Genomic DNA, 25,648 nt, shown 5'->3' with positions numbered 1-25,648 from the left:
TCTAGTCAAAGGCATGTTTTTTATTATGTTCCTCTGTCATCACTGTGGACATGCGTCTTTCAATATGACAACTAATTTGCACTACATGTTGCATTTCTGAATATGGCTATCCATGGCAAACTACATTATTAAATATGTGTGCACAGAAAGCTAAGACTATGTGCTCTTTAATTGGTGTCATCCTGCAGCCCTGGATTTCTGTCCTGATTCTCCCAATGCAATGCAGAAATAGCTGTGAATAAATTACATAAGTAAACCACTGCCATCAGGTCTCCAGTGGAGAAAAGCACTTCTGTTTATTATGAACTTAAGGAAGGTTAAACACTACACTGAAATCTGGATTTAGAATTAAAGACTTCATTATAGAACAACCTACTTTCTTTCTGTTCACTATCTTTTTTTATACTCTCTGCAATGATTTGTAAGAACATATTTTGTAGGGTATCTATACTCTTTGGCTTTTTAGAAAACTTCAGCCACCACTTTTCTGTTTAACGTCTGTCCTTAAATGCATTTTTTTTATTTCCATCAACCTTTGTACACTAATGCTAAACATTTAAATTTAACAATACATTATTTGTACTTAAAATGAGTTATTTCATTTTATAAATATATTCACGATCAGAGTAATAATTAGAAACTGGAAATGATTATTTACTGATGTTTGCCTATAGATAACAAAGATATGCAAATCAGGCTTTACCATTCATACACGTGGCATTATAATCAAAGCAGCAATCATGGGTTGAACTGGAGCAGGCTGAATCACAGTAGCATGCAGCGTTAGCAGGCCTGCAACTATCGTTGAGTCCTTCACAGCAAAGGAGCCCTTTATCAGATAAACAACCAATTGGAGTTGCTGTAAAAAGACAAAACAAGCAGTCATGTTATGTACATTATCAAATACAGAGCATTACAGATACATTACAAATACAAAATTCCAAACTTGCAAAACTAAGGTTGATGATGAATAGTAACATACAACAAACAGATGCCCATTCTGCAATAGTGATGGAAAGGACACACACGTGCACACATGTATGTAAATGTATGTGCATCTTCATATTTTTCCTATAAATATATGTAAATATCTATATTTATCTACCTATGTATGGATCTACTGAAAAAGAATGAATGACCCAAATATTAACATTACAAAGGTCCACAACAGATAGACTTTACAAATGTCAGCACTCTACTACATACACATGCATCAATCCAAAATATGGGCACAAAAAATACCTCCCATACACTCTGCTAATTTTATATATAAATATATATATATATATATATATATATATAGATATATATATATATATATTTATATTTATACACTTCCATAGTAATAAAAGGGAACTTCGATCTAGTGATAAAGCCCTAGTAGAAATCATTCCATGTAAAAATAGCTCAGGGGAATCTCTATTCTCTTATGAAATTGCAAAAATATTGAACACACTACCCCCATACCTCAGACAACAAAACCAGTCTAACAAATTAGTGCTGGAATATAGTAAGTGTTGGTATCCTGTGTGTTTTCAGGATTTTGAGTTTTCAGGATTTTGAATTTTCAGGATTTTGGTCTTTCAAGATTCTGTAGTGCTCTTATATATATATATATATATATGTATATATATATATATATATATATATATATATATATATATATATATATATATCAGAATTGGAATATTTCTCAAAGAACATGCTGAACTGGTGTATTTTGAGCACTTTCTTTCCTTTTATTAATGGAACTTCATCAGAAAATAAAGTGCATTTTAGGTGCAGTGCAGTAAATAGTTAAGAGTGACCTGTTTGCCAACACAGCAAACACTACTTCCTGAACATTTAATTTCACCTATTTAGGCCACCTAGTTCTCATCCTAGGTACTTAACATTATGCACCTTATGAAGTCATTCAACAACACCTATATTTCAAGTTTATAACTATGTCTCTACTACTGCTTGATACACTGCCACTTGTATCTCACCATGGGTTTTTGTCTTACACCTTTTAAACACTAAGCTAAGCAAAACTGGAAACAAGGCCACCTGTTTTTCAACCTTGTCAGTAGTGTGTTAAATGCATATATATCGTTTATTTGCTTTGGTGAGCTTTTTAAAGCAATTTCAATTGGTCACTGTAACTATTTATTGCACTGAACCTAAAATGCATTTTATTTTCTGATGAAGTTCCATCATTAAAAGGAACAAAAGTGCTCAGAGTACACTGGGTCAGCATGTTCTTCTTTGGGAAATACTCCATTTCTGATTTCTGCAGTTTTTACTTCTCTTTTTCATCAGCGATATATATATATATATATATATATATATATATATATATATATATATATATATATATATATGTATAGATATAGATATGGGTCTGCTTCACTTCACTGAAAGCTCGTTTCACTAAAACCCCTTTGACTGAGCACACGACTGAAAGCTCACTTCACTCTAAGCTCATTTCACTGAAACTCATTTCGTTGAAAGGTATATGCCCTTTTCCCCATTGTAGTGTGATCCTGAAGTTAGTATATATAGTAAGGGGGGAGTATAGAGGGCACAGCCCTCCACATAGTTTGGGTATATATTCTCTTGTAAAATGCATTATTCATTGGAGTTGTAAGTATCCATGTATATGGTCCTCCTTGCTATATATACTAACTCCAGGATCACACTATAATGGGGAAAGGGCATATACCTTTCAACAAAATAAGTTTCAGTGAAATGAGCTTTCAGTCAAGTGAGCTTTCAGTCAAGTGTGCTCAGTCAAATGAGTTTCAGTGAAATATATATATATATATATATATATATATATATATATATACATTGCCCCCCCTCCAAAAAGTTGTTTAAAGGAGAAGAGAGATTTTTGAGATTCACTCTTCTCTGGGTTTTCAGACTTTTTTTTTTCATCTTTTTGACATTTCACTAGGCAGCCACATAAAACTCTGTTCTGCATCTTAGCTGTTACTTTAAAGTGCAATACAAAATTTCAGAACTCCACTAGGATCCCCATGTCACATCCTCAGTCAAACCTTTTCAGCAAAACATTCACATCTTATTCAAAGTAATACAGCGAAATATATGTTTTGTCTAATAAAATGCAAAGCAGATTGCCAGAAATCAAACCAGATGTTAGAGTTCTTCGGTATTATGAGCTACTTTTGGAAATTATTTTAGAAAATTTATCTTAGTTCTCTGTGTCTATAAAGCACAAAACAAAGATGTCATATATCTGCCAGTTCTTGAGACCTAGAGGGATAAATCCCCAACAAGAGCCCCAGTGGCCTGCCCTTGATTTGTGGCTTCAGCATATAACTGAGATGTCAAGGAAGGTTAGAACTGAGAAACCACCACCAGCTCATCTAAACTGTGAGGAGGAAGTAGCTTTTGCCTTTCCACATGGTTGCCACCTAGCAGGAGAGCAGGGTCTTGACAACATGCTGCATGTGCTAAGAAACCAGTGGATTCATCATCTGAAGGCATGCAGACTGTGAGCAATGGCACATCGTGGAAAGTTGGGAAATGTTGAGCATGCACGTGTGCTTCACCATAGATGTGTAGGCTGTTCTGCAGTATCAGGAAGCTGGCACATTCCTTATCACCTGACTCTTACAGCTGGGGAATAGATGAGACAATAGTGCTACCTGTCCAGGATTGAATGGGCTGTAGCACATAGAATGAATAGGCTAACTGGGTACAGGTCAAGTGCCCATTATGTGAGCTCCAGGAGACAGTAAGAAAAAGAAGCCAACGTTCCACTTGAACCCCTCTTCATTTCACAGCTGCAGTCAGACAAGCACATTTCAGTCAAATCTCTGTGCTGGTGCTCCTTCTGATAAAATGCATATCAGTATGAAACAGATCCAGTCAGAAAAGCAATATAATAGCAAATGTTTTCTAGAATTAAACATAAACACACACACACACAAGCGCATGCACGCATGCACACATGCACACACATGCATGCACAGACACACATAGGTTCTAGTTAATGTAAAGCGTATCTTGTAAATGTGGCTTTTTGAATAAAGTTATCTAATACATATGTAATCTAATACTAACCCATGCTACATTAATCTACACACAACACTGATTATTAGGGGTAGCTTGTCATTTGTGTGATTCTTGTTGTTAGTGCAAGTGTTATGGGACAGGGTTAGAGTAAGAGCTAGGTAAGAGGGAATATTTAGTGCTGTGCATGTCTGCTGATACAAGTAGTGTATGTCTAAGTGCCATGTGTAGTGGTAGTATAAAGGGAAGGGCTTTACTATGGTAAGGCGCAGGCTTGGGGCAGAGTTCGTGTTAGGTATGGGGGTTAGCATGTATTATTAAAGGATGCAGGGAGAGCTGCTCTTATTTATTTGTTTTTCTTTTATGTAGGTGAACTGCTGCACATTGCCAAACCAAATGGAGAAACTCAGAGACTTTGCTATATACCATCAAAAATATGGGTCAGTGTATAATGTCTCTTCAGCAGATGAATAAGATTATTGGCAAAAAATTATTCAGTCTTTAGACCACTCTACCATTAAAGAAATTGAGCAAGGATGAAGACATTAAAGCCTACTTCACTGCCACCCAGGTGAATTAGACTCTGACCGACCTAATACTGTCTTCTAGCCCTCAAAGCATATATATACATGGAAGATATTGACTGTATTGACAGTCAAAAACCAGACAAGCTAGGGTTGGTGTGTCTTGTGAAACTTAAACAATGAAATCTCAAAAGCAGAGATTTAAGGCAAATAAAGAAACCCCCTTGTCCATGCTTAGTAATGTTTGTTAACCATAACCCTATCACTAACCTCAAATGTACAACTTAGAAAGCACAATTTTGTACTACCAATATTCAGACAATTGTTTTACTTTGTTTTTCTTTTTTATTTTCTTTTTATGCATTTATTTTTTATCATTTTGTGTTTGAGCAGTTATGCTCATTCACTTGCTGTTCAATACTTTGTTTTTCCAATACATGGGCATACTTCCATAGATAGATATAGATGTAGACATACATATAGATATAGATATGATCTGTCTAAGACAGATAGCCCTGTGATAGTCTTCTATCCACATTCAAAAGACGTGTCAGAAGGTAAATTATTTCTCTTCTTAATGACTCATGAGTGGGGTGCACGCATGGACTGCAAATAAAAATATGTGTGTGTGTGTGTGTGTGTGTGTGTGTGTGTGTGTGTGTGTGTGTGTGTGTGTGTGTGTGTGTGTGTGTGTGTGTGTGTGTGAGCTTGCATGCGTGTGTGTGTGTGTGTGTGTGTGTGTGTATGTGTGCGCACGCATGCATGTATTTTGATGGATTGGCCCATGGACTATATTTGCTGTATGACTTCTGCCTGCTGAGTGCTGGGATAAGCTTCAGATACTTCTTAAGCCAAACCAGATTAAAATACAAATGGTAAAATAAATATATGATTGATTTTAGTCAGCACTATTAGCTGCATTTTTTTTGTTTGTTTTCTAGCAAGGATACCTAAATTTCACTACAAGATCTCCATCTTGCACATAGTAATCAAAACCTATATTTACTGTTATACTCATATAGATCTAAGTTAATATGCCCATCAGTTATGTAACTTTTAAATCAAACAGCACAAAAAGACACAAAAAGGTCTGAATATCGTAGACAGAACATGACATCTGACTGTAAATCATGTATTAATCACATTATATGGTCCCTGCATTCTGCAACATGTGCTGTACAAGGGATTAACTATTCATTGAAACACTTAAACAGAACCTTTTTGTTTATTTATACAGTAGACAAATCCTATAAAAGTTCTATGGAGTTTTGTAGGAGATGTAGTGCAAAAAAATGATACTTGGGCACATTCATTTTATAGTTTTACACAGTTCTAAATTACTTCAAATAAAATATTCAGGTAGTAATAGTAACTCAGACAATATGGAATGACTACTTAGCTCTATATTTCAGAATTCTAGTATTCAGCAGTATGCCCAAGCTAACAGAAAGCATTTCTGGGTAAGTAGTTAGCAGTAAGGAATGCAATACCAGAAATGATGGCGGTAGTTTGAGTTTCATTGTCCAAGACTAGACTAGATTAATTTGAAAAGTTTCTTATGACTTCACTGTTTAATACTACTATTTCCTCTACAGTTACTTCTGTTGTGTAGAATAAGGCCTACCTATACCCAGAATATGGGTTGGAAAAACTTCTCTTTTTTAACCTGAGCAAAATTTTTATTTATCATAACAAATTTTAAATGAAAAATATTTGGCATTGAACTACCTGGTACAATTAACTAAATGTGTACAACTATATCAAGAGGTTCTTTTCATTAGTTAACTGAAATTTGATATTCTAACTTTCATTTTTTGTATAATCCTGTTCTTTTCTAGGTTCTTTCTTTTCTTCACCAGCTCTGTGCGCTGTTGTTTTCTTTGGTATTTTTTGTCTTTTGTTTTATATTTTACTATCATAATATATCAGAATCAGTACGTAATTTCTCATGCAATGAAATATGAGATACTGTTCATAAGTGTGTACTTGGCTTTCCTTACAGGCCATTTTAAGCCTAGCCAATTTCTCTTTAAGGATCAAACCCTGGACCTTGTGTCTTTGAGGTAAACACCTTAAGCATTGTACCAGTTCTAATGTCAAAAATAAAGGGCCCCTGCTCTTTTTGAGAGATGCTATAGGATCTTTTATATCTACCTGAGCAACTACCAACTCACACAGATGGGGCCACAGTTTAACATCTCTTCTACAGAATGGTACACAACCCCCTTATGCTCCACTCAGAAATCAATTTCTCTGGAGGGAGAATAGAACCCACAGCTTTCTGCAGTAAGGGTGAATGTGCTATCAGTTATACTACTAACACATCCTGTATATGAAAAACTTAGGCACATGAACTTCATGACTTTCTGGTTCTGAATTTCTTTAGAAAAGTTATATAGGTAGTAATGCAAATAGTTTGGAATGCCTATATACTTATTATCAGTCGCTAGACAGTCTCTGAACATGACTTACATGTGCTACAAATGTACTTAACCATGCGCTGTAAACATTGTATCTAGGTAATATGTCACACTGACACTCCTGACCCCATGCAAAATAGGAAAAGGGGAGTAGATGATAACGATTTACTTGTGAAATACTATTCTAAAAATTACATATGTACATCTAATACTCATTATATTTTATTAGAAATTTTGTACTGATATATTAAAATGTAATAAGATGTTCTAAAGGATCATTAATTTTTGGACTGATAATATTAACTGTCTTGAGGACTCAGGCATGTGATTTATGCAGCTAATTAACAAGGTTGACCTCCCTCGAGTTGTACAATACATGAATTGGATGAATTAAAACAAATGCCAATAGTGTCTCATTGGTTGGTCCCAGAGCTCCCAAATGCTGCATGTTTTAGGCTATTCTGCCTATTACAGTTAGGTATAAACCTCCTTATTGAGCTGTGTGACACTCTAGATTCCAAGTATTCTCTAATAATATTGTGAAATTGATTGTCTATAGATTTGCTCATTTTCTGAATACAATCCAGGATAGATATTTCACCTTACCAGAATAAAGTTTCATGGTGGTACCAGTCCCTGGTTTAACTGATCCTGAAAACAGAATAATATGGATAGATATTAGTTCTGTAGAGCATGGAAGCAAGTAAAGCTCATGGAGAAAGCCAGGCATATGCTATACATGACTGGGAACCAGCAAAACATCATGTGATCATGCAGCAAACCATTAAAATAATAAAAATAAAAAGCCCACGTAGTGGTGTTACTCAAAATAAGGCAAGGCTCAGTGGCAGTCAAACAAAGCAGTCCACAAGCAATGCAGGAAATCCAAGGTACAAAACCTTAATAATAAAAATAAAAAATAAACATCAGGAAATGGTCAAGTGCTTTTATCCTAATAAACTGGACTTCATCAGATCCATTTCTACATATTACAGACTATAATACAATTGCCTCCCTCCTCCTATATGCCATCAAGGATCAGGATGGTAATAACCCACTCTTTAAACACATCAGTTACTATGGGCAGGGTAATAGGTTCTTATTTGGTATACTAGAAAGAGATAAGAAGGACAAAGGGGAAGTTTGGGGAGAACAGAGTTGAAGAATGTGAGTTAAGGTGGCAACTTAGGTTGAATGCCACTATGATGCCAGGTATTAATGATCACATCTCTACTGCCCCTATTTTAAGGAAGAAGGCAACTGTATTATAATTTTTGTTACAACTTTTTTATTAGTTTTGAAAATGTGGTTTGTTTTTTATACACTTTTATATTTTTCTTACTATTTTATGGAGGATTTATTTACCTTTAAAAACAAGTAACACTCAATTGTAGTCACATGACTATTTTAAACTATTTAATGAGGTCTGTAATATGTAGAAATGGTTTTGATGAAGTGCAACGTATTAAGACAAAAGTGCTTGACCGTTTCTTGATGTTTATTTTTTATTTTTATTATTAAAGTTTTGTACCTTGGATTTTCAGCGGTGCTTGTGGACTGCTTTGTTTGACTGCTACTGAGCCTTGCCTTATTTTGAATAACACCACTATGTGGCTTTTTAGTTTTATATGCTATACACATCAACACATATACTATATAAAATACTTAACTTATTTATTTTCTGCAATGAGATGTGCTTGAATTACATTCGAAAAGAAATTAGTATATTATTATAGCTCATGGTTATATATTTTCTTACCAAAAGCAGATTGTGTGGTAGTAGCTATCACTGGCTGAGATGGACCTAGAAACAATATGACAGGATCAGATATTAGACCTGGAGACTCTGTAAGCAATTGACGCTCAGGGGCATAGCCAGGCATATGATATGATGTGTATGCCACAGCATACATTTTTAAAACAATATTTTGTACAATGTGATATGCTAGAATATATATTTAATTTTAAAATGGAAATGGTAATGTTTATAATGGATCATGCTGTATACTTTGTACTTCAATATTTTTCAAATGACTGCTTTATTTAGTTTATTAGTTATTTAGTTATTGCCTTTTAGTTTTTTTTCCTATAGTTAAAATGTGAAAACAAATCATGTCTGGATTATTGGAGGTATAATTCTAATTGTGGGCACTGAACTTTGAAAGCTGGCATGTACTATTAAAAGTCCTGGCTATACCCCAGTTGAAGCTCTATGAAAATGAAAGAAGAATAAAAGAAAAAAAACTAATGTGTATGTAATACTGAAGTAGTTGATAAGTCTGTGCACTAGAACAAAAATGGGGTTCATATCTAGAGCACCTAAAATGCTTCTAGAAGTCTACTAATCAATTTCTGGGAAGCAACTAGTGGCTTTCATATTCATTGTCTAGCATACTCAGTTATATATTCTCTCCTTTGAGCAAGCAGATTTATTTTCTGTGTTACTCTTTTTATATAGTTGTTATGTCAGAACTATTCAAGCTAATGAAACAATGTGATTTATTGCAGTTACAAGTTTCAATACATGAAAAGAAAGCAATGAGAGATAGAATGAAGTAAAAAAACTGGATTGAAGAAAAATGCGTAGAAATAGATGATATCAATCAGATTTACATAACATAGGTATTCTGGTGGTCAATAGCCATTTAAGAGAAAGTGTCAGCAATGAGTAAAATATATGCTAAATGCCAAAGGCAAAACCGCTTTGCAAAGGAATATAAAAGCAGTGGCACAAATAGCTAGATAAAATGCAGAGATTACAGGTCAGAAGGACAAAAAGATCGAATAAGACAAAACCTGAGAGCATATGTAAAGAATGTGACTTTACATCAATGGAAAAATAATTATGAATTGTAAGAGTGAAAATCAGAATAATACACTTATGTACATCTATAATAAGAGAGTCTAAAGTAGCCATATATCAAAGAAAACATACTAAAGTAGGAGATAGAAGCATTGCTAAACACAGAGGTCACAGTAAACATAATGACAGAGGATGACTGAAAAAATCAGATGCCAGAATTTATGCATATAACTCAATGAAAGCAAGCCAAATAACAAAATATTTTACTTTAGAGGAATGAAGGATTAACATTTCTGTAACTCTTCTAATGTGTGTGTATGTTTTTTTTTTAGTACATAGAAAGGTTTAAATACACAAATAAAAAGTCCAACATATCTTACCTGGAATGCAAACAGGCTGTGAATTCCTAACACTACAAATAATATCTAAAAAATAAAGTATTCAGTCAACTAAGTAGACCTTTCCTCCTTAAAAAAATGTACAATCATTGATAAGGGAATTATGTACACAAATTATAGCCACAAAGGGTATTATATACACAAATCTTCTACTAGGTTTTCCTCGAGTTAACTATATGCCTTCATTTTTCTTACTTCTAATTCTATTCCTCATCTGCTGTGTGGGTACCAACATTTTATTGTGACGATATTCATGCATTGTTAAATAATACAGTATGTTCTGTTAATGTTAGATGTATTGACAAATTGTAAATATTGCATAAAATACTTAATTTGGTGCCCATAAATTTATATATGTCTTAATGTTAAACATTTAAAATTTTTACTCTTAGGTTTACTGCTAGTTCACACTAAATGCTTATGCAAATATATGTAATGTGGAGCTTTTCTTCTCTAGCCTCTACTGCAAAGTAACTTTGCCCAGTCAGACTATCTTAGTAATAATGCAAACAAATGAATACATCTCCCATTTACCATTATTGACATTTTTCTTAGAATATTATCCATGATTTTATCTCCCGATCTCTTTAACATCATAGTATAGGACCTGTCTGCAAACTCTCAGATTTAGGTTTTTGGCTTGGACTAGGCTAACTTCCCTTGTCGGTCATTTTAAGCCTAGCCAATTACTCCATGTGAGAATCAAACCCTGCATCTTGCATCTATAAGGTAAATACCTTAACCATTATATCAACCATCCACCATACCAATGATAGCTGAAGGAATCAAATCCTGTACCACAATAACTGCAGCTTACAACCTTAACCTCTGCACCAACTGTCTGGAACAGAACATGTACATATTTCTACTATTAATTTCTTAACTTTTAAAAGTGTTTTGACTTTAAATACATGTTCAGTTGTCAATTCTTGACACCCTTTTGTTATACATATATCTTAATGCTGACATTCTGTTTTCACTTTATTTGCCATGGGCAAACTACCAAGCAAAATCCCATAGTCTGAGTCACATTTCATTGTTTCATACTCCAAATATCAGCCTTTTTATATGTTTTTCATGTGAACTTTTCCAAACTGATATTTTATGTAAGTAGCATCACTTCATATTAAACTCTTCTGTCCTCTATATTTAGTTCATTCCTTGTACAATATGCCTTCCCTATCATACTCATAAAGCTGTGTTGTTTCTCTGACCTTCGTTGAATTTTAATTTTTGTTTTATTTATACGTTTTTAACCAGGTAATCCACTCATAGCTCTCAAATGTCCAGATTCTCTCAGAATGTCTAGATTTTTGCCTCATATTTTTGGTCTTTTCCTCATCAGATTTATTGTTTTCTCTAAAATCTCTGGGATGATCCAATGGCTGAAGTCAGAAAATAATGATGTACATTTGAGTTTCATACTTCATATCCTTTAGAAAATGCATGTTAATGCAAATCCTCTTATTCTAATGACTTTCTAAGCATCTTAGAGTAATATTTAAATTTTGAGTTTATTTTCCGGTCTCTGTCCTTCCATTATGTCAGGATTTGTCCAGATTTCTGGGACTAAGAGGTTGAGAAGTATGAAGCCACTAAACACATGCACCTTTTTCAGGAGAAGATTGGTCATGGCATCTGGTTGCTCAGAGTCAGCCAGTAAGCATATAGAGATGCAAGTAATCAGATGCTGTACTCTGGGCTATAAGAAGCAGATTGTGAGCAGCTTAGAGACATAATCCACTGTGCTAAATTTCCCATTTCCTTGTAATATCTATCTGTAACACGGCTACATAATTCTTATCAGAACTGATATACAGCAGAGCCAGGTATGAAAATAAGGTACCTGAAGAAAGCTGGTGGCAGAATGTAGATGTCTAGCAAGTTATAGGAAAGAAGGCATGCGAAAAAAAGTGGGTGATAGAAAAGATGGACCAGGTTTAAAAGGAATATTGACTGGCTAACTGAGAGGCAAAGGCAACATTTACAATACCAAAGAGCAAGGGATCACAGAGACTCTACCTGCAAATGCAAGGAAACTTAGCAGATGGCGCAGCCACTGTATCAGGTTGCAAGGCAAAGACAGAAAGATAAAGGAGATAATCATCTGACACCCTTCATAAGCGATGCCATTAACACCTTACTCGCCACTCTAGAGGACATCAAAGGCAAACGGAAGGAGTACTTCCAGCAACTTCTGAATAAGGAAAATCTCACAGAGGATGCTTGAAGCACTCCTTCCACCTATCGTTTGACGTTCTGCAGACTAGTAAGCAGGTTGTTGCTGGCATCCCTCACGGAAGTTGTTTGATGACTATCTTCTTTATCTTTCTGTCTTTGCCTTGCAGTCTCATAGAGTTTCTTTTTGCTTTTTTATGTGTCACTTTCCAGGGACTGGTAAAGACAGAAAGATAAAGAAGTTAGTCTTCATGCACCCTGCCTGAGTAACACAGGTGCTGGGATTAACATTTTGTCAAGATAATACCTTCTGTGCACAGCTTCTTTGCATGCCTCATTTGAGGTAATAGTCAATTGGTGATGTGTTAAAGATCCATGTTCATAAAACTGTCTGCATTGATGACCATCTAGAATACATAGGCTTGTAAGATAGCTTTGCTTATATAACAAATTATTAATCTTTTTTGATTTATTTCATATAATTCCTTTTCTTTTTCATAAAAAATCCTCTTGTCTTGCAATAATTCTCTATATATATCTTGACTTAGTGTTTTATATTTTATTTATTTTAATTTTTTCTGTTATTATCTAAGCATTCCAAGAAACATGGCAGGAGTCAGAGCTTGACATGGCAGAGGTGAAGATGTTAAGATTTGCACTGGGTGTGATGAGGATGGACAGGATTAGGAATAAGTATATTAGAGGGTCAGTCCAGGTTGGAAGGTTTGGAGACAAAGCCAGAGAGGCAAGATTACATTGGTTTGGACATGTGCTGAGGAGGGATGCAAAGTATATTGGGGAAAAGATGCTAAGGATGAAGCTGCTAGGTAACAGGAAAAGAGGGATGCCTAAGATAAGGTTTATGGATTTGATGAGAGAGGACATGCAGGTGGTTGCTGTGACAGAGCAAGATGCAAAGGACAGGAAGAAATGGAACAGCTGATCTGCTGTGGCAACCCTTAAGGGGAGCAGCCGAAAGAAATAGAAGAAGATTCTAAGAAACATCTTTTATACTTTTCTTTAAAACTTATCAACAAATTTGTCCAGTTTTCATAAAATCTTCTCATGTCAATATGATCTTTCCATAATTTCTTTCTTTCCTGTCATCTTGTTTTAAGTCTCTTTCATTCAACCTTTTGATTCCTTTACCTAGTCTTATATATTCTTCATTTGCATGTACTTTTTATCGATATAGCTATATGATATGAGAATCCTGTCTTTTTTATTCCTTTCTGTATAATTCTTAGACTATCTAATATGAGAATATAATCAATGTCACTCTTAATCTCACTTCTTTTATAGGTCCAGAGCTTATTATCCCATATATATATAATTTATCACTTTTCATTATTTCATCAACTGTTTTAATATTACCACTGTTTTTTTTACTTATTCTTAGGTGGCAATCAAAGTCTCCCACCAATATTATATCCATATTTACATAGACATAATTAAGCATTTTTTAAAACATTATCTCTCTTTGTCTGTTAGCAATATAGACATATATAGCAATAATCCTAAATACATTTGTATTTCATCTTATATCTAGTACTGTCGCTCATCCTAGTTCAAATATATCCACTAGTATAATAATATGCACATCTAATAAGGCACGCCATTCCAAAATACCTATCCTTCTTTTCATATATTCCATTCAATTAACATTCAAAGCTGGAATTTTCAGCTTTTAAGTGATGTAATTATAATATCTTTCTCATCCTTTGCCTTTTTTCTTCCTTATTAATTCAGGTTTAAACTTTCTTATCTTTCTTTTACTCTTTTTCTGTGGAATTTTTTCTTGCCTCGTACTACCTGCCAATTCACATATCTTCCTCACTTGTATCAGTTGTATCTTCTTCCTTTTCTTTATCCCCTTCCTTTGTATCCTGGACCAAGTTATGAGTATCTTCTTTTACACATCTCCTTCATGCTCTAACCATGCAGGTATTTCTTACATTTAAAATAACATTTCTTTGCCTCATGTCCTGCTTTACCACACGTGAAGCATTTTTTATCACATTCACTAATCAAATGATTATCTTTCCCACTAAAAAAAAAAAAGGTGTATGCTGTCCTCCATATTTCCCCAAACCTCTATTTATTTACATTAATTGCAATAGGAATGTGTATCACATTATCATTTTCTATTTTTAATATAACTGTATATTGCCATCCTCCAGTCCACAAGCCTCTTTTATCATAATTTTTCTGCTGTGTCCAAAACATCTGTGCACAAAGTTAGTAACTGTTTTTTTAAGTCTTTTGCTTCAAGTTCAGTTGTAAATTTAATCAATAATCTCTTCTTTGTTTCTCTATAAAAAGATTGTATCACATACTCTGACCATGGATTACTATTCTTTTTTTGTTCATATGTCTCTAAAAAATGTTTCTGTGGCCTGTCAAGTCTCAAAAAATATATTGCCAAATATCCCTTTATTGAGAATTAATGTTCTTACCTCTGTGGGTGAAACACAAAATGGTGCAATCACAGAGTCCCAAACCTCATACATTTCCAGTCCTTTCTCTTTTTACTGCTTATTCTTCGATATATTTCTTCATCTCCTTCACCTCCTAAATCTACTTTTCTCCCTCCTTTACTTTCTGAACATAAGACATTTTTCCTGTTGTTTCTTCCACTGTCTCTTCTTCTTGAATTTTTTACATCAGTTCTCCGCAGGACACTGTTAGCTCACTTTTAGGTTCACTTTGGTTGATAAGGTCTTTAAGCTAAACATCCCACAACCCTCCAGATTGGAGGGTTGTAATAATACACTCCTGATGAATCTCAGTATCATCCTCAAACAATTTCTTCTGAAATACGTCTTCTGAATCCATTCCCTCTTCTGGTACACTCTGTGGATCATTTTTTTTGCCCTGTTCCTTCCTTCTCCTCCAGTATAAATGAACCCTCTACCTATGCCTTGTTTATTATGGATTCCACTATCTCTGAATTCATTTAGCATTCTCCTTTGCATCTTCATGCTGACTAGTAGTCAGCATGTTACCTTCTGTTTCTCTGAGCCACCTATGCACCTGGAATGGAAACAAGAAAACTGACATGCCACACTCAAATGCATCCCCACACCTCAAAGAGAAGGAGAAGTTCCAAGATGCCCTTGCCAAATTTTCCTAGTGGTATAAATACCACCTCTGTTCTCCGCTGAAAAGAAGCCAATGATCTAGTAAGGCAAACCCAGTCAAAAGCTAAAAAAGTAAATAAAATATGTATACTACACAAATATTCTGGCTATAGTCTATACTCAAACATGAATACTAAGAAATTGAATTCTAACTCTTTTTAAATAAGATCTATCTCTAACATTTCCAACATCAAACATCTACTTTTCTATCTCTCTTTAAATAAGATCTATCTCTAACATTTCCGATATCAAACATCTACTTTTCTCTCTCTCTTTAAATAAGATCTATCTCTAACATTTCCAGCATCAAATATCTACTTTTCTATCTCTCTTTAAATAAGATCTATCTCTAACATTTCCAGCATCAAATATCTACTTTTCTTTCCCTCTCTCTTTATATAAGATCTATCTCTAACATTTCCAGCATCAAATATCTACTTTTCTATCTCTCTTTAAATAAGATCTATCTCTAACATTTCCAACATCAAATATCTACTAAATACTAGTTAAATAAAACTTAGCTCCTTTCCTACATTTACTCACGTTGAACGTGTCCCCCTTTCTTCCCCTCACTTCTTACTAATTAATTTTCTTTGAACATACTCAAACTATTTCTTAGATAAAGGACAAACATAATTTTGCTTGGGCCATGCTATCTAGTCACCTCTGTTCCACTATTGACGGTGTTATTTTTTCAGCTTGTTATTTCTGTCCACATATCTGCACTTTGCATGTATATATTTATACTTTATGAACTGAAGTTGTGATTTTTTTATTTAATTAATATCTTATTCTTCCGCATTAGGTTTTGTAGCAACTTTGTTATTCAAAGATTAATTATTATGTCAGTGTGGATTTTTTTCTCCTCAGGCCCCCACTGAAAATGGGACACTATCCCATTAGGGCTTTCTTTGTAAACAAATGTCAAATAAATATTCATTATGATTAATCATTTTAATTCCATTGTATACTAATATATTAAAATGTAGTAAGATGTTCTAAAGGAACATTTTCTTCATGGGCTGATATTATTAACTGCCCAGAGGACTCAGGCATGCAATCTATACAGCTAAATAAGAAGGCTGACCTCTCCAGGTTGTGCCATTCATGAATGGATGAATAAGAACAAATAATGATAATGTCTCATTGGTTGGGCCACAAGCTCCTTGGCTGTACCCCTCATTATACTTAGGTATAAATCTCCTTACTGTGCTGTGTGAAACTCTGCACTCCAGTATACTCTAATAGTACTGTGAACTTAATAGTCTATAAATTTGATAATTTTCTGGCTGCAGTCCAGGATAGATATTTCCTCTTACCAGAATAAAGTTTCATGGTGGTACCAGTCCCTGGTTTAACTGATCCTGAAAACAGAATAATATGGACAGATATTAATTCTGTAGAGCATGGAAGCAAGTAAAGCTCATGGAGAAAGCCAGGCATATGCTATACATGACTGGGAACCAGCAAACATCATGTGATCATGCAGCAAACCATTAAAATAATAAAAATAAAAAGCCCACGTAGTGGTGTTACTCAAAATAGGGCAAGGCTCAGTGGCAGCCAAACAAAGCAGTCCACAAGCAATGCAGGAAATCCAAGGTACAAAATCTTAATAATAAAAATAAAAAAAAACATTAAGAAATGGTCAAGTGCTTTTACCCTAATAGACTGGTCTTCATCAGAACCATTTCTACATATTACAGACTATAATACAATTGCCTCCCTCCTCCTACATGCCATCAAGGATCAGGATGGTAATAACCCACTCTTTAAACATATCAGTTATTATGGGCAGGGTAATATGTTCTTATTTGGTATACTAGAAAGAGTTAAGAAAGAAAAAAAGGGAAGTTTTGGGGAGAACAGAGTTGAAGAATGTGAGTCAAGGTGGCAGCTTAGGTTGAATGCCATTATGATGCCAGGTATTAATGATCACATCTCTATTGCCCCTATTTTAAGGAAGAAGGCAACTGTATTATACTTTTTGTTACAACTTTTTTATTAGTTTTGAAAATTTGGTTTGTTTTTTACACACTTTTATATTTTTCTTACTATTTTATGGAGGATTTCCCTTTAAAAACAAGTAACACTCAATTGGAGTCACATGACTATTTTAAACTATTTAATGAGGTCTGTAATATGAAGAAATGGTTTTGATGAAGTGCAATGTATTAGGAAAAAAGTGTTTGACCGTTTCTTGATGTTTATTTTTTATTTTTATTATTAAAGTTTTGCACCTTGGATTTTCAGCATTGCTTGTGGACTGCTTTGTTTGACTGCCACTAAGCCTTGCCTTATTTTGAATAACACCACTATGTGGCTTTTTAGTTTTATATGCTATACACATCAACATATACACTATATAAAATGCTTAACTTATTTATTTTCTGCAATGAGATGTGCTTGAATTACATTTGAAAAGAAATTAGTATATTATTACAGCTCATGGTTATATATTTTCTTACCAAAAGTAGGATGTGTGGTAGTAGCTATCCCTGGCTGAGATGGACCTAGAAACAATATGAGAGGATCAGATATTAGACCTGTAGACCCTGTAAGCAATTGAAGCTCAGGGGCATAGCCAGGCATATGATATGATGTGTATGCCACAGCATACATTTTTAAAACAATTTTGTACAATGAGATATGCTAGAATATATATTTAATTTTAAAATGGAAATGGTAATGTTTATAATGGATCATGCTGTATACTTTGTACTTCAATATTTTTCAAATGCCTGCTTTATTTAGTTTATTAGTTATTTAGTTATTGCGTTTTAGGTTTTTTTCCTGTAGTTAAAATGTGAAAACAAATCATGTCTGGATTATTGGAGGTATAATTCTAATTGTGGGCACTGAACTTTAAAAGCTGGCATGTACTATTAAAAGTCCTGGCTATACCCGAGTTGAAGCTCTATGAAAATGAAAGAAGAATAAAAGAAAAAAAAATTAATGTGTATGTAATACTGAAGTAGTTGATAAGTCTGTGCACTAGAACAAAAATGGGGTTCATATCTATTGCACCTAAAATGCTTCTAGAGGTCTACTAATCATTTTCTGGGAAGCAACTAGTGGCTTTCACATTCATTGTCTAGCATACTCAGTTATATATTCTCTCCTCTGAGCAAGCAAATTTATTTTCTCTGTTACTCTTTTTATATAGTTGTTATGTCAGAACTGTTCAAGCTAATGAAACAATGTGATTTATTACAGTTACAAGTTTCAATACATGAAAAGGAAGCAATGAGAGATAGAATGAAGTAAAAAAATTGGAAAGAAGAAAGATGTGTAGAAACAGATGATAATCAGATTTACATAACACAGGTATTCTGGTGGTCATTAGCCATTTAAGAGAAAGTGTCAGCAATGAGTAAAATATATGCTAAATGCCAAAGGCAAAACCGCTTTGCAAAGGAATATAAAAGCAGTGGCACAAATAGCTAGACAAAATGCAGAGATTACAAGTCAGAAGGACAAACAGATCGAATAAGACAAAACCTGAGAGCATATGTAAAGAATGTGACTTTACAGCAATGGAAAAATAATTATGAATTGTAAGATTGAAAATCAGAATAATACACTTATGTACATCTATAATAAGAGAGTCTAAAGTAGCCATATATCAAAGGAAACATACTAAAGTAGGAGATAGAAGCATTGCTAAACATAGAGGTCACAGTAAACATAATGACAGAGGAGGACTGAAAAAATCAGGTGTAAGAATTTATACATATAACTCAATGAAAGCAAGCCAAATAACAATATATTTTACTTTAGAGGAATGAAGGATTAACATTTCTGTAACTCTTCTAATGTGTGTGTATGTTTTTTTTTTAGTACATAGAAAGGTTTAAATACACAAATAAAAAGTCCAACATATCTTACCTGGAATGCAAACAGGCTATGCATTCCTAACGCTACAAGTAATATCTAAAAAATAAAGTATTCAGTCAACTAAGTAGACCTTTCCTCCTTAAAAAAAATGTACAATCATTGATAAGGGAATTATGTACACAAATTATAGCCATAAATGATATTATATACACAAACCTTCTACCAGGTTTTCCTCAAGTTAACTATATGCCTTCATATTTCTTACTTCTAATTGAATTTCTCAACTGTTGTGTGGGTACCAACATTTTATTGTGACAATATTCATGCCTTGTTAAATAATACAGTATGTTCTTTTAATGTTAGATGTATTGACAAATTGTAAATATTACATAAAATACTTAATTTGGTACCCATAAAATTATATATGTGTTAATGTTAAACATTTCAAATTTTTACTCTTAGGTTTACTGTTAGTTTACACTAAATGCCTATGCAAATATATGGTGGAGCTTTTCTTCTCTAGCCTCTACTGCAAAGTAACTTTGCCCAGTCAGACTTTCTTAGTAATAATGCAAAGAAATGAATACATCTCCCATTTACCATTATTGACATTTTTCTTAGAATATTATCCATGATTTTATCTCCTGATCTCTTTAATATCATAGTATAGGACCTGTCTGCAAACTCTCGAATTTAGGTTTTTGGCTTGGACTAGGCTAACTTCCCTTGTCGGTCATTTTAAGCCTAGCCAATTACTCCATGTGAGAATCAAACCCTGCATCTTGCATCTATAAGGTAAATACCTTAACCATTATATCAACCATCCACCATACCAATGGGAGCTGAAGGAATCAAATCCTGTATCACAATAACTGCAGCTTACAACCTTAAACTCTGCACCAACTATCTGGAACAGAACATATACATATTTCTACTATTAATTTCTTAACTTCTAAAAGTGTTTTGACTTTACATGTTCAGTTGTCAATTCTTGACACCCTTTTGTTATATATATACTTCATGCTGACACTTTACACTTGGTTTCTGTTTTCACTTTATTTGCCATGGGCTAACTACCAAGCAAAATCCCATAGTCTGAGTCACATTTCATTGTTTCATTCTCCAAATATCAGCCTTTTTATATGTTTTTCATGTGAACTCTTTCAAACTGATATTTTATGTAAGTAGTATCTCTTCATATTAAACTCTTCTGTCCTCTATACTTAGTTAATTCCTTGTACAATATGCCTTCCCTATCATACTCATAAAGCTGTGTTGTTTCTCTGACCTTGGTTAAATTTTAATTTTTGTTTTATTTATACATTTTTAACAAGGTAATCCACTCCTGGCTCTCAACTGTCCAGATTCTCACAGAATGTCCAGATTTTTGCCTCATATTTTTGGTCTTTTCCTCATCAGATTTATTGCTTTCTCTAAAATCTCTGGGATGATCCAATGGCTAAAGTCAGTAAATAATGATGTACATTTCAGTTTCATACTTCATATCCTTCAGAAAATGCATGCTAATGCAAATCCTCTTATTCTAATGACTTTCTAAGCTTCTTAGAGCAATATTTAAATTTTGAGCTTATTTTGAGGTCTATGTTCTTCCATTATGTCAGGATTTGTCCATATTTCTGGGACTAAGAGGGTGAGAAGTATGAAGCCACTACACACATGCACCTTTTTCAGGAGAAGATTGGTCATGGCGTCTGGTTGCTCAGAGTCAGCCAGTAAGCATATAGAGATGCAAGTAATCAGATGCTGTACTCTGGGCTATAAGAAGCAGATTGTGAGCAGCTTAGAGACATAATCCACTGTGCTAAATTTCCCATTTCCTTGTAATATCTATCTGTAACACGACTACATAATTCTTATCAGAACTGATATACAGCAGAGCCAGGTATGAAAATAAGGTACCTGAAGAAAGCTGGTGGCAGAATGTAGATGTCTAGCAAGTTATAGGAAAGAAGGCATGCAAGAAAATGTGGGTGATAGAAAAGATGGACCAGGTTTAAAAGAATATTGATTGGCTAACTGAGAGGCAAAGGCAACACTTACAATATCAAAGAGCAAGGCATCACTGAGACTCTACCTGCAAATGCAAAGAAACTTTGCAGATGGCGCACAGCCACTGTATCAGATTGCAAGGCAAAGACAGAAAGAAAAAGGAGATAATCATCTGACACCCTTCATAAGCGATGCCATTAACACCTTACTCACCACTCTAGAGGACATCAAAGGCAAACAGAAGGAGTACTTACAGCAACTTCTGAATAAGGAAAATCTCACAGAAGATGCCTGAAGCACTCCTTCCACCTATCGTTTGATGTTCTGCAGACTAGTAAGCAGGTTTTTGCTGGCATCCCTCACGGAAGTTGTTTGATGACTATCTTATTTATCTTTCTGTCTTTGCCTTGCAGTCTCATAGAGTTTCTTTTTGCTTTTTTATGAGTCACTTTCCAGGGACTGGTAGAGACAGAAAGATAAAGAAGTTAGTCTTCATGCACCCTGCCTGAGTAACACAGGTGCTGGGATTAACATTTTGTCAAGATAATACCTTCTGTGCACAGCTTCTTTGCGTGCCTCATTTGAGGTAATAGTCAATTGGTGATGTGTTAAAGATCCATGTTCATGAAACTGTCTGTATTGATGACCATCTAGAATACATAGGCTTGTAAGCTAGCTTTGTTTATATAACAAATTATTAATCTTTTTTGATTTATTTCATATAATTCCTTTTCTTTTTCATAAAAAATCCTCTTGTCCTGCAATAATTCTCAAAATATATTTTGACTTAGTGTTTTATATTTTATTTATTTAAATTTTTTCTCTTATTATCTAAGCATTCCAAGAAACAAGGCAGGAGTCAGGGCTTGACATGGCAGAGGTGAAGATGTTAAGATTTGCACTGGGTGTGATGAGGATGAACAGGATTAGGAATAAGTATATTAGAGGGTCAGCCCAGGTTGGAAGGTTTGGAGTCAAAGCCAGAGAGGCAAGATTACATTGGTTTGGACATGTGCTGAGGAGGGATGCAGAGTATATTAGAAAAAAGAAGCTAAAGATGAAGTTGCCAGGTAGCAGGAAAAGAGGGATGCCTAAGATAAGATTTATGGATGTGGTGACAGAGGACATGCAGGTGGCTGGTGTAACAGAGCAAGATGCAAAGGACAGGAAGAAATGGAAACAGTTGATCTGCTGTGGCGACCCCTAACGGGAGCAGCCAAAAGAAGAAGAAGATTCCAAGAAACATCTTTTATACTTTTCTTTAAAACTTATCCACAAATTTGTCCATTTTTCATAAAATCTTCTCATATCAATATGATCTTTCCATTTGTTTGTGTCTTTCGGCTTTTTCCCGGTTAGGGGTTGCCATAGTGGAACTCCGGTCCGCTAATGATTGGCAGTAGATTTTTATGTGCTGGCTTGCCAGGCCTAACACACAACCTTCAATGAAGGAATGCCCATTCACGCATGTCGACACACAGAAGACGCTCTAACTGAGAATCGAACGGGCAACATCTAACTGTGAGGCGACAACGCTACCGCAGCACCACCACCACGTCAATATGATCTTTTCATAATGTCTTTACTTCTTTCCTGTCATCTTGTTTTAAGTCTCTTTCATTCAAACTTTTGATTCCTTTACCTAGTCTTATATATTCTTCATTTGCATGTACTTTTTATCGATATAGCTATATGATATGAGAATCCTCTCTTTTTTATTCCATTCTGTATAATTCTTAGACTATCTAATATGAGAATATCATCAATGTCACTTCTAATCTCACTTCTTTTATAAGTCCAATGCTTATTATCCCATATATATATAATTTATCACTTTTCGTTATTTCATTTACTGTTTTAATATTACCACTGTTCTTTTTACTTATTCTTAGGTTGCAATCAAAGTCTCCCACCAATATTATATCCATATTTACATAGACATAATTAAGAATTTTTTAAAACATTATCTCTCTTTGTTAGCAACATAGACATATATAGCAATAATCCTATATACATTTGTATTCCATCTTATATCTAGTACTGTTGATCATCCTAGTTCAACGATATCCACTAGTATAATAATATGCACATCTAATAAGGCACGCCATTCCAAAATACCTATCCTTCTTTTCATATATTCCATACAATTAACATTCAAAGCTAGAATTTTCAGCTTTTAAGTGATGTCATTATAATATCTTTCTCATATTTTGCCTTTTTTCTTCCTTATTAATTCTGGTTTAAACTTTCTTATCTTTCTTTTACTCTTTTCCTGTGGAATTTTTACTTGCTTCGTACTACCTGCCAATTCACATATCTTCCTCACTTGTATCAGTTGTATCTTCTTCCTTTTCTTTATCCCCTTCCTTTGTATCCTGGTCTAAGTTATGAGTATCTTCTTTTTCACATCTCCTTCATGCTCTAACCATGCATGGATTTCTTACATTTAAAATAACATTTCTTTGCCTCATGTCCTGCTTTACCACACGTGAAGCATTTTTTATCACATTCACTAATCAAATGATTATCTTTCCCACTAAAAAAAAAAAGGTGTATGCTGTCCTCCATATTTCCCCAAACCTCTATTTATTTACATTAATTGCAATAGGAATGTGTATCACATTATCATTTCCTATTTTTAATATAACTGTATATTGCCATCCTCCAGTCCACAAGCCTCTTTTATCATAATTTTTCTGCTGTGTCCAAAACATCTGTGCACAAAGTTAGTAAGTGTTCTTTTAAGTCTTTTGCTTCAAGTTCAGTTCTAAATGTAATCAATAATCTCTTCTTTGTTTCTCTATAAAAAGATTGTATCACATACTCTGACAATGGATTACTGTTCTTTTTTTGTTCATATATCTCTACAAAATGTTTCTGTGGCCTGTCAAGTCTCAAAAATATATTGTAAAATATCCCTTTATTGAGAATTAATGTTCTTACCTCTGTGGGTGAAACACAAAATGGTGCAATCACAGAGTCCCAAACCTCATACATTTCCAGTCCTTTTTCTTTTTTACTGCTTATTCTTCTATATATTTCTTCATCTCCTTCACCTCCTAAATCTACTTTTCTCCCTCCTTTACTTTCTGAACATAAGACATTTTTCCTGTTGTTTCTTCCACTGTCTCTTCTTCTTGAATTTTTTACATCAGTTCTCTGCAGGACACTGCTAGCTCACTTTTAGGTTCACTTTGGTTGATAAGGTCTTTAAGGTAAACATCCCACAACCCTCCAGATTGGAGGGTTGTAATAATACACTCCTGACGAATCTCAGTATCATTCTCAAACAATTTCTTCTGAAATATGTCTTCTGAATCCATTCCCTCTTCTGGTACACTCTGTGGATCATTTTATTGCCCTGTTCCTTCCTTCTCCTCCAGTATAAATGAACCCTCTACCTCTGCCTTGTTTATTATGCATTCCACCATCTCTGAATTCATTTAGCATTCTCCTTTGCATTTTCATGCTGACTAGTAGTCAGCATGTTACCTTCTGTTTCTCTGGGCCACATATGCATCTGGAATGGAAACAGGAAGACTGACATGCCACACTCAAAAGCATCCCCGTACCTCAAAGAGAAGGAGAAGTTCCAAGATGCCCTTGCCAAATTTTTCTAGTAGTATAAATACCACCTCTGTTCTCTGCTGAAAAGAAGCCAATGATCTAGTAAGGCAAACCCAGTCAAAGGCTAAAAAATAAATAAAATATGTATATTCCACAGATATTCTTGCTCCAGTCTATACTCAAAATGGATACTAAGAAATTGAATTTTAACTCTCTTCAAATAAGATCTATCTCTAACATTTCCAGCATCAAATATCTACTTTTCTTTCCCTCTCTCTTTAAATAAGATCTATCTCTAACATTTCCAACATCAAATATCTACTAAAAACTAGTTAAATAAGACTTAGCTCCTTTCCTACATTTACTCACGTTGAACTTGTCCCCCTTTCTTCCCCTCACTTCTTACTAATTAATTTTCTTTGAACATAGTCAAACTATTTCTTAGATAAAGGACAAACATAATTTTGCTTGGGCCATGTTATCTAGTCACCTCTGTTCCACTATTGACGGTGTTATTTTTTCAGCTTGTTATTTCTGTCAACATATCTGCACTTTGCATGCATAAATGTATACTTTATGAACTGAAGTTGTGATTTTTTATTTAATTAATATTGTATTCTTCTGCATTAGATTTTGCAGTAACTTTGTTATTTATCGATTAATTATTATGTCAGTGGGGATTTTTTTCTCCTCAGGCCTCCACTGAAAATGGGACACTATCCCACTAGGGCTTTCCTTGTAAACAAATGTC

At 34.3% G+C, this 25,648-nt stretch overlaps 1 protein-coding gene across 1 annotated transcript in view; it reads right to left on the bottom strand.

The window, feature by feature from the left end:
• LOC122800838 (neurogenic locus Notch protein-like) overlaps positions 1–25,648 on the bottom strand; it is a gene marked incomplete in the record, with an annotated part of 809,298 nt that overhangs the window by 436,973 nt on the left and 346,677 nt on the right. Inside the window, 1 exon segment of the mRNA XM_044070145.1 lies at positions 704–859. Coding sequence (XP_043926080.1) covers positions 704–859 — 156 coding nt within the window.

Source organism: Protopterus annectens, chromosome 4.part1 (assembly GCF_019279795.1).
Source record: "Protopterus annectens isolate FY-2018-M chromosome 4.part1, PAN1.0, whole genome shotgun sequence".
In the NCBI taxonomy this organism is placed as follows: Eukaryota; Metazoa; Chordata; order Ceratodontiformes; family Protopteridae; genus Protopterus; species Protopterus annectens.
This window is presented reverse-complemented; position numbering and strand designations above follow the sequence as displayed.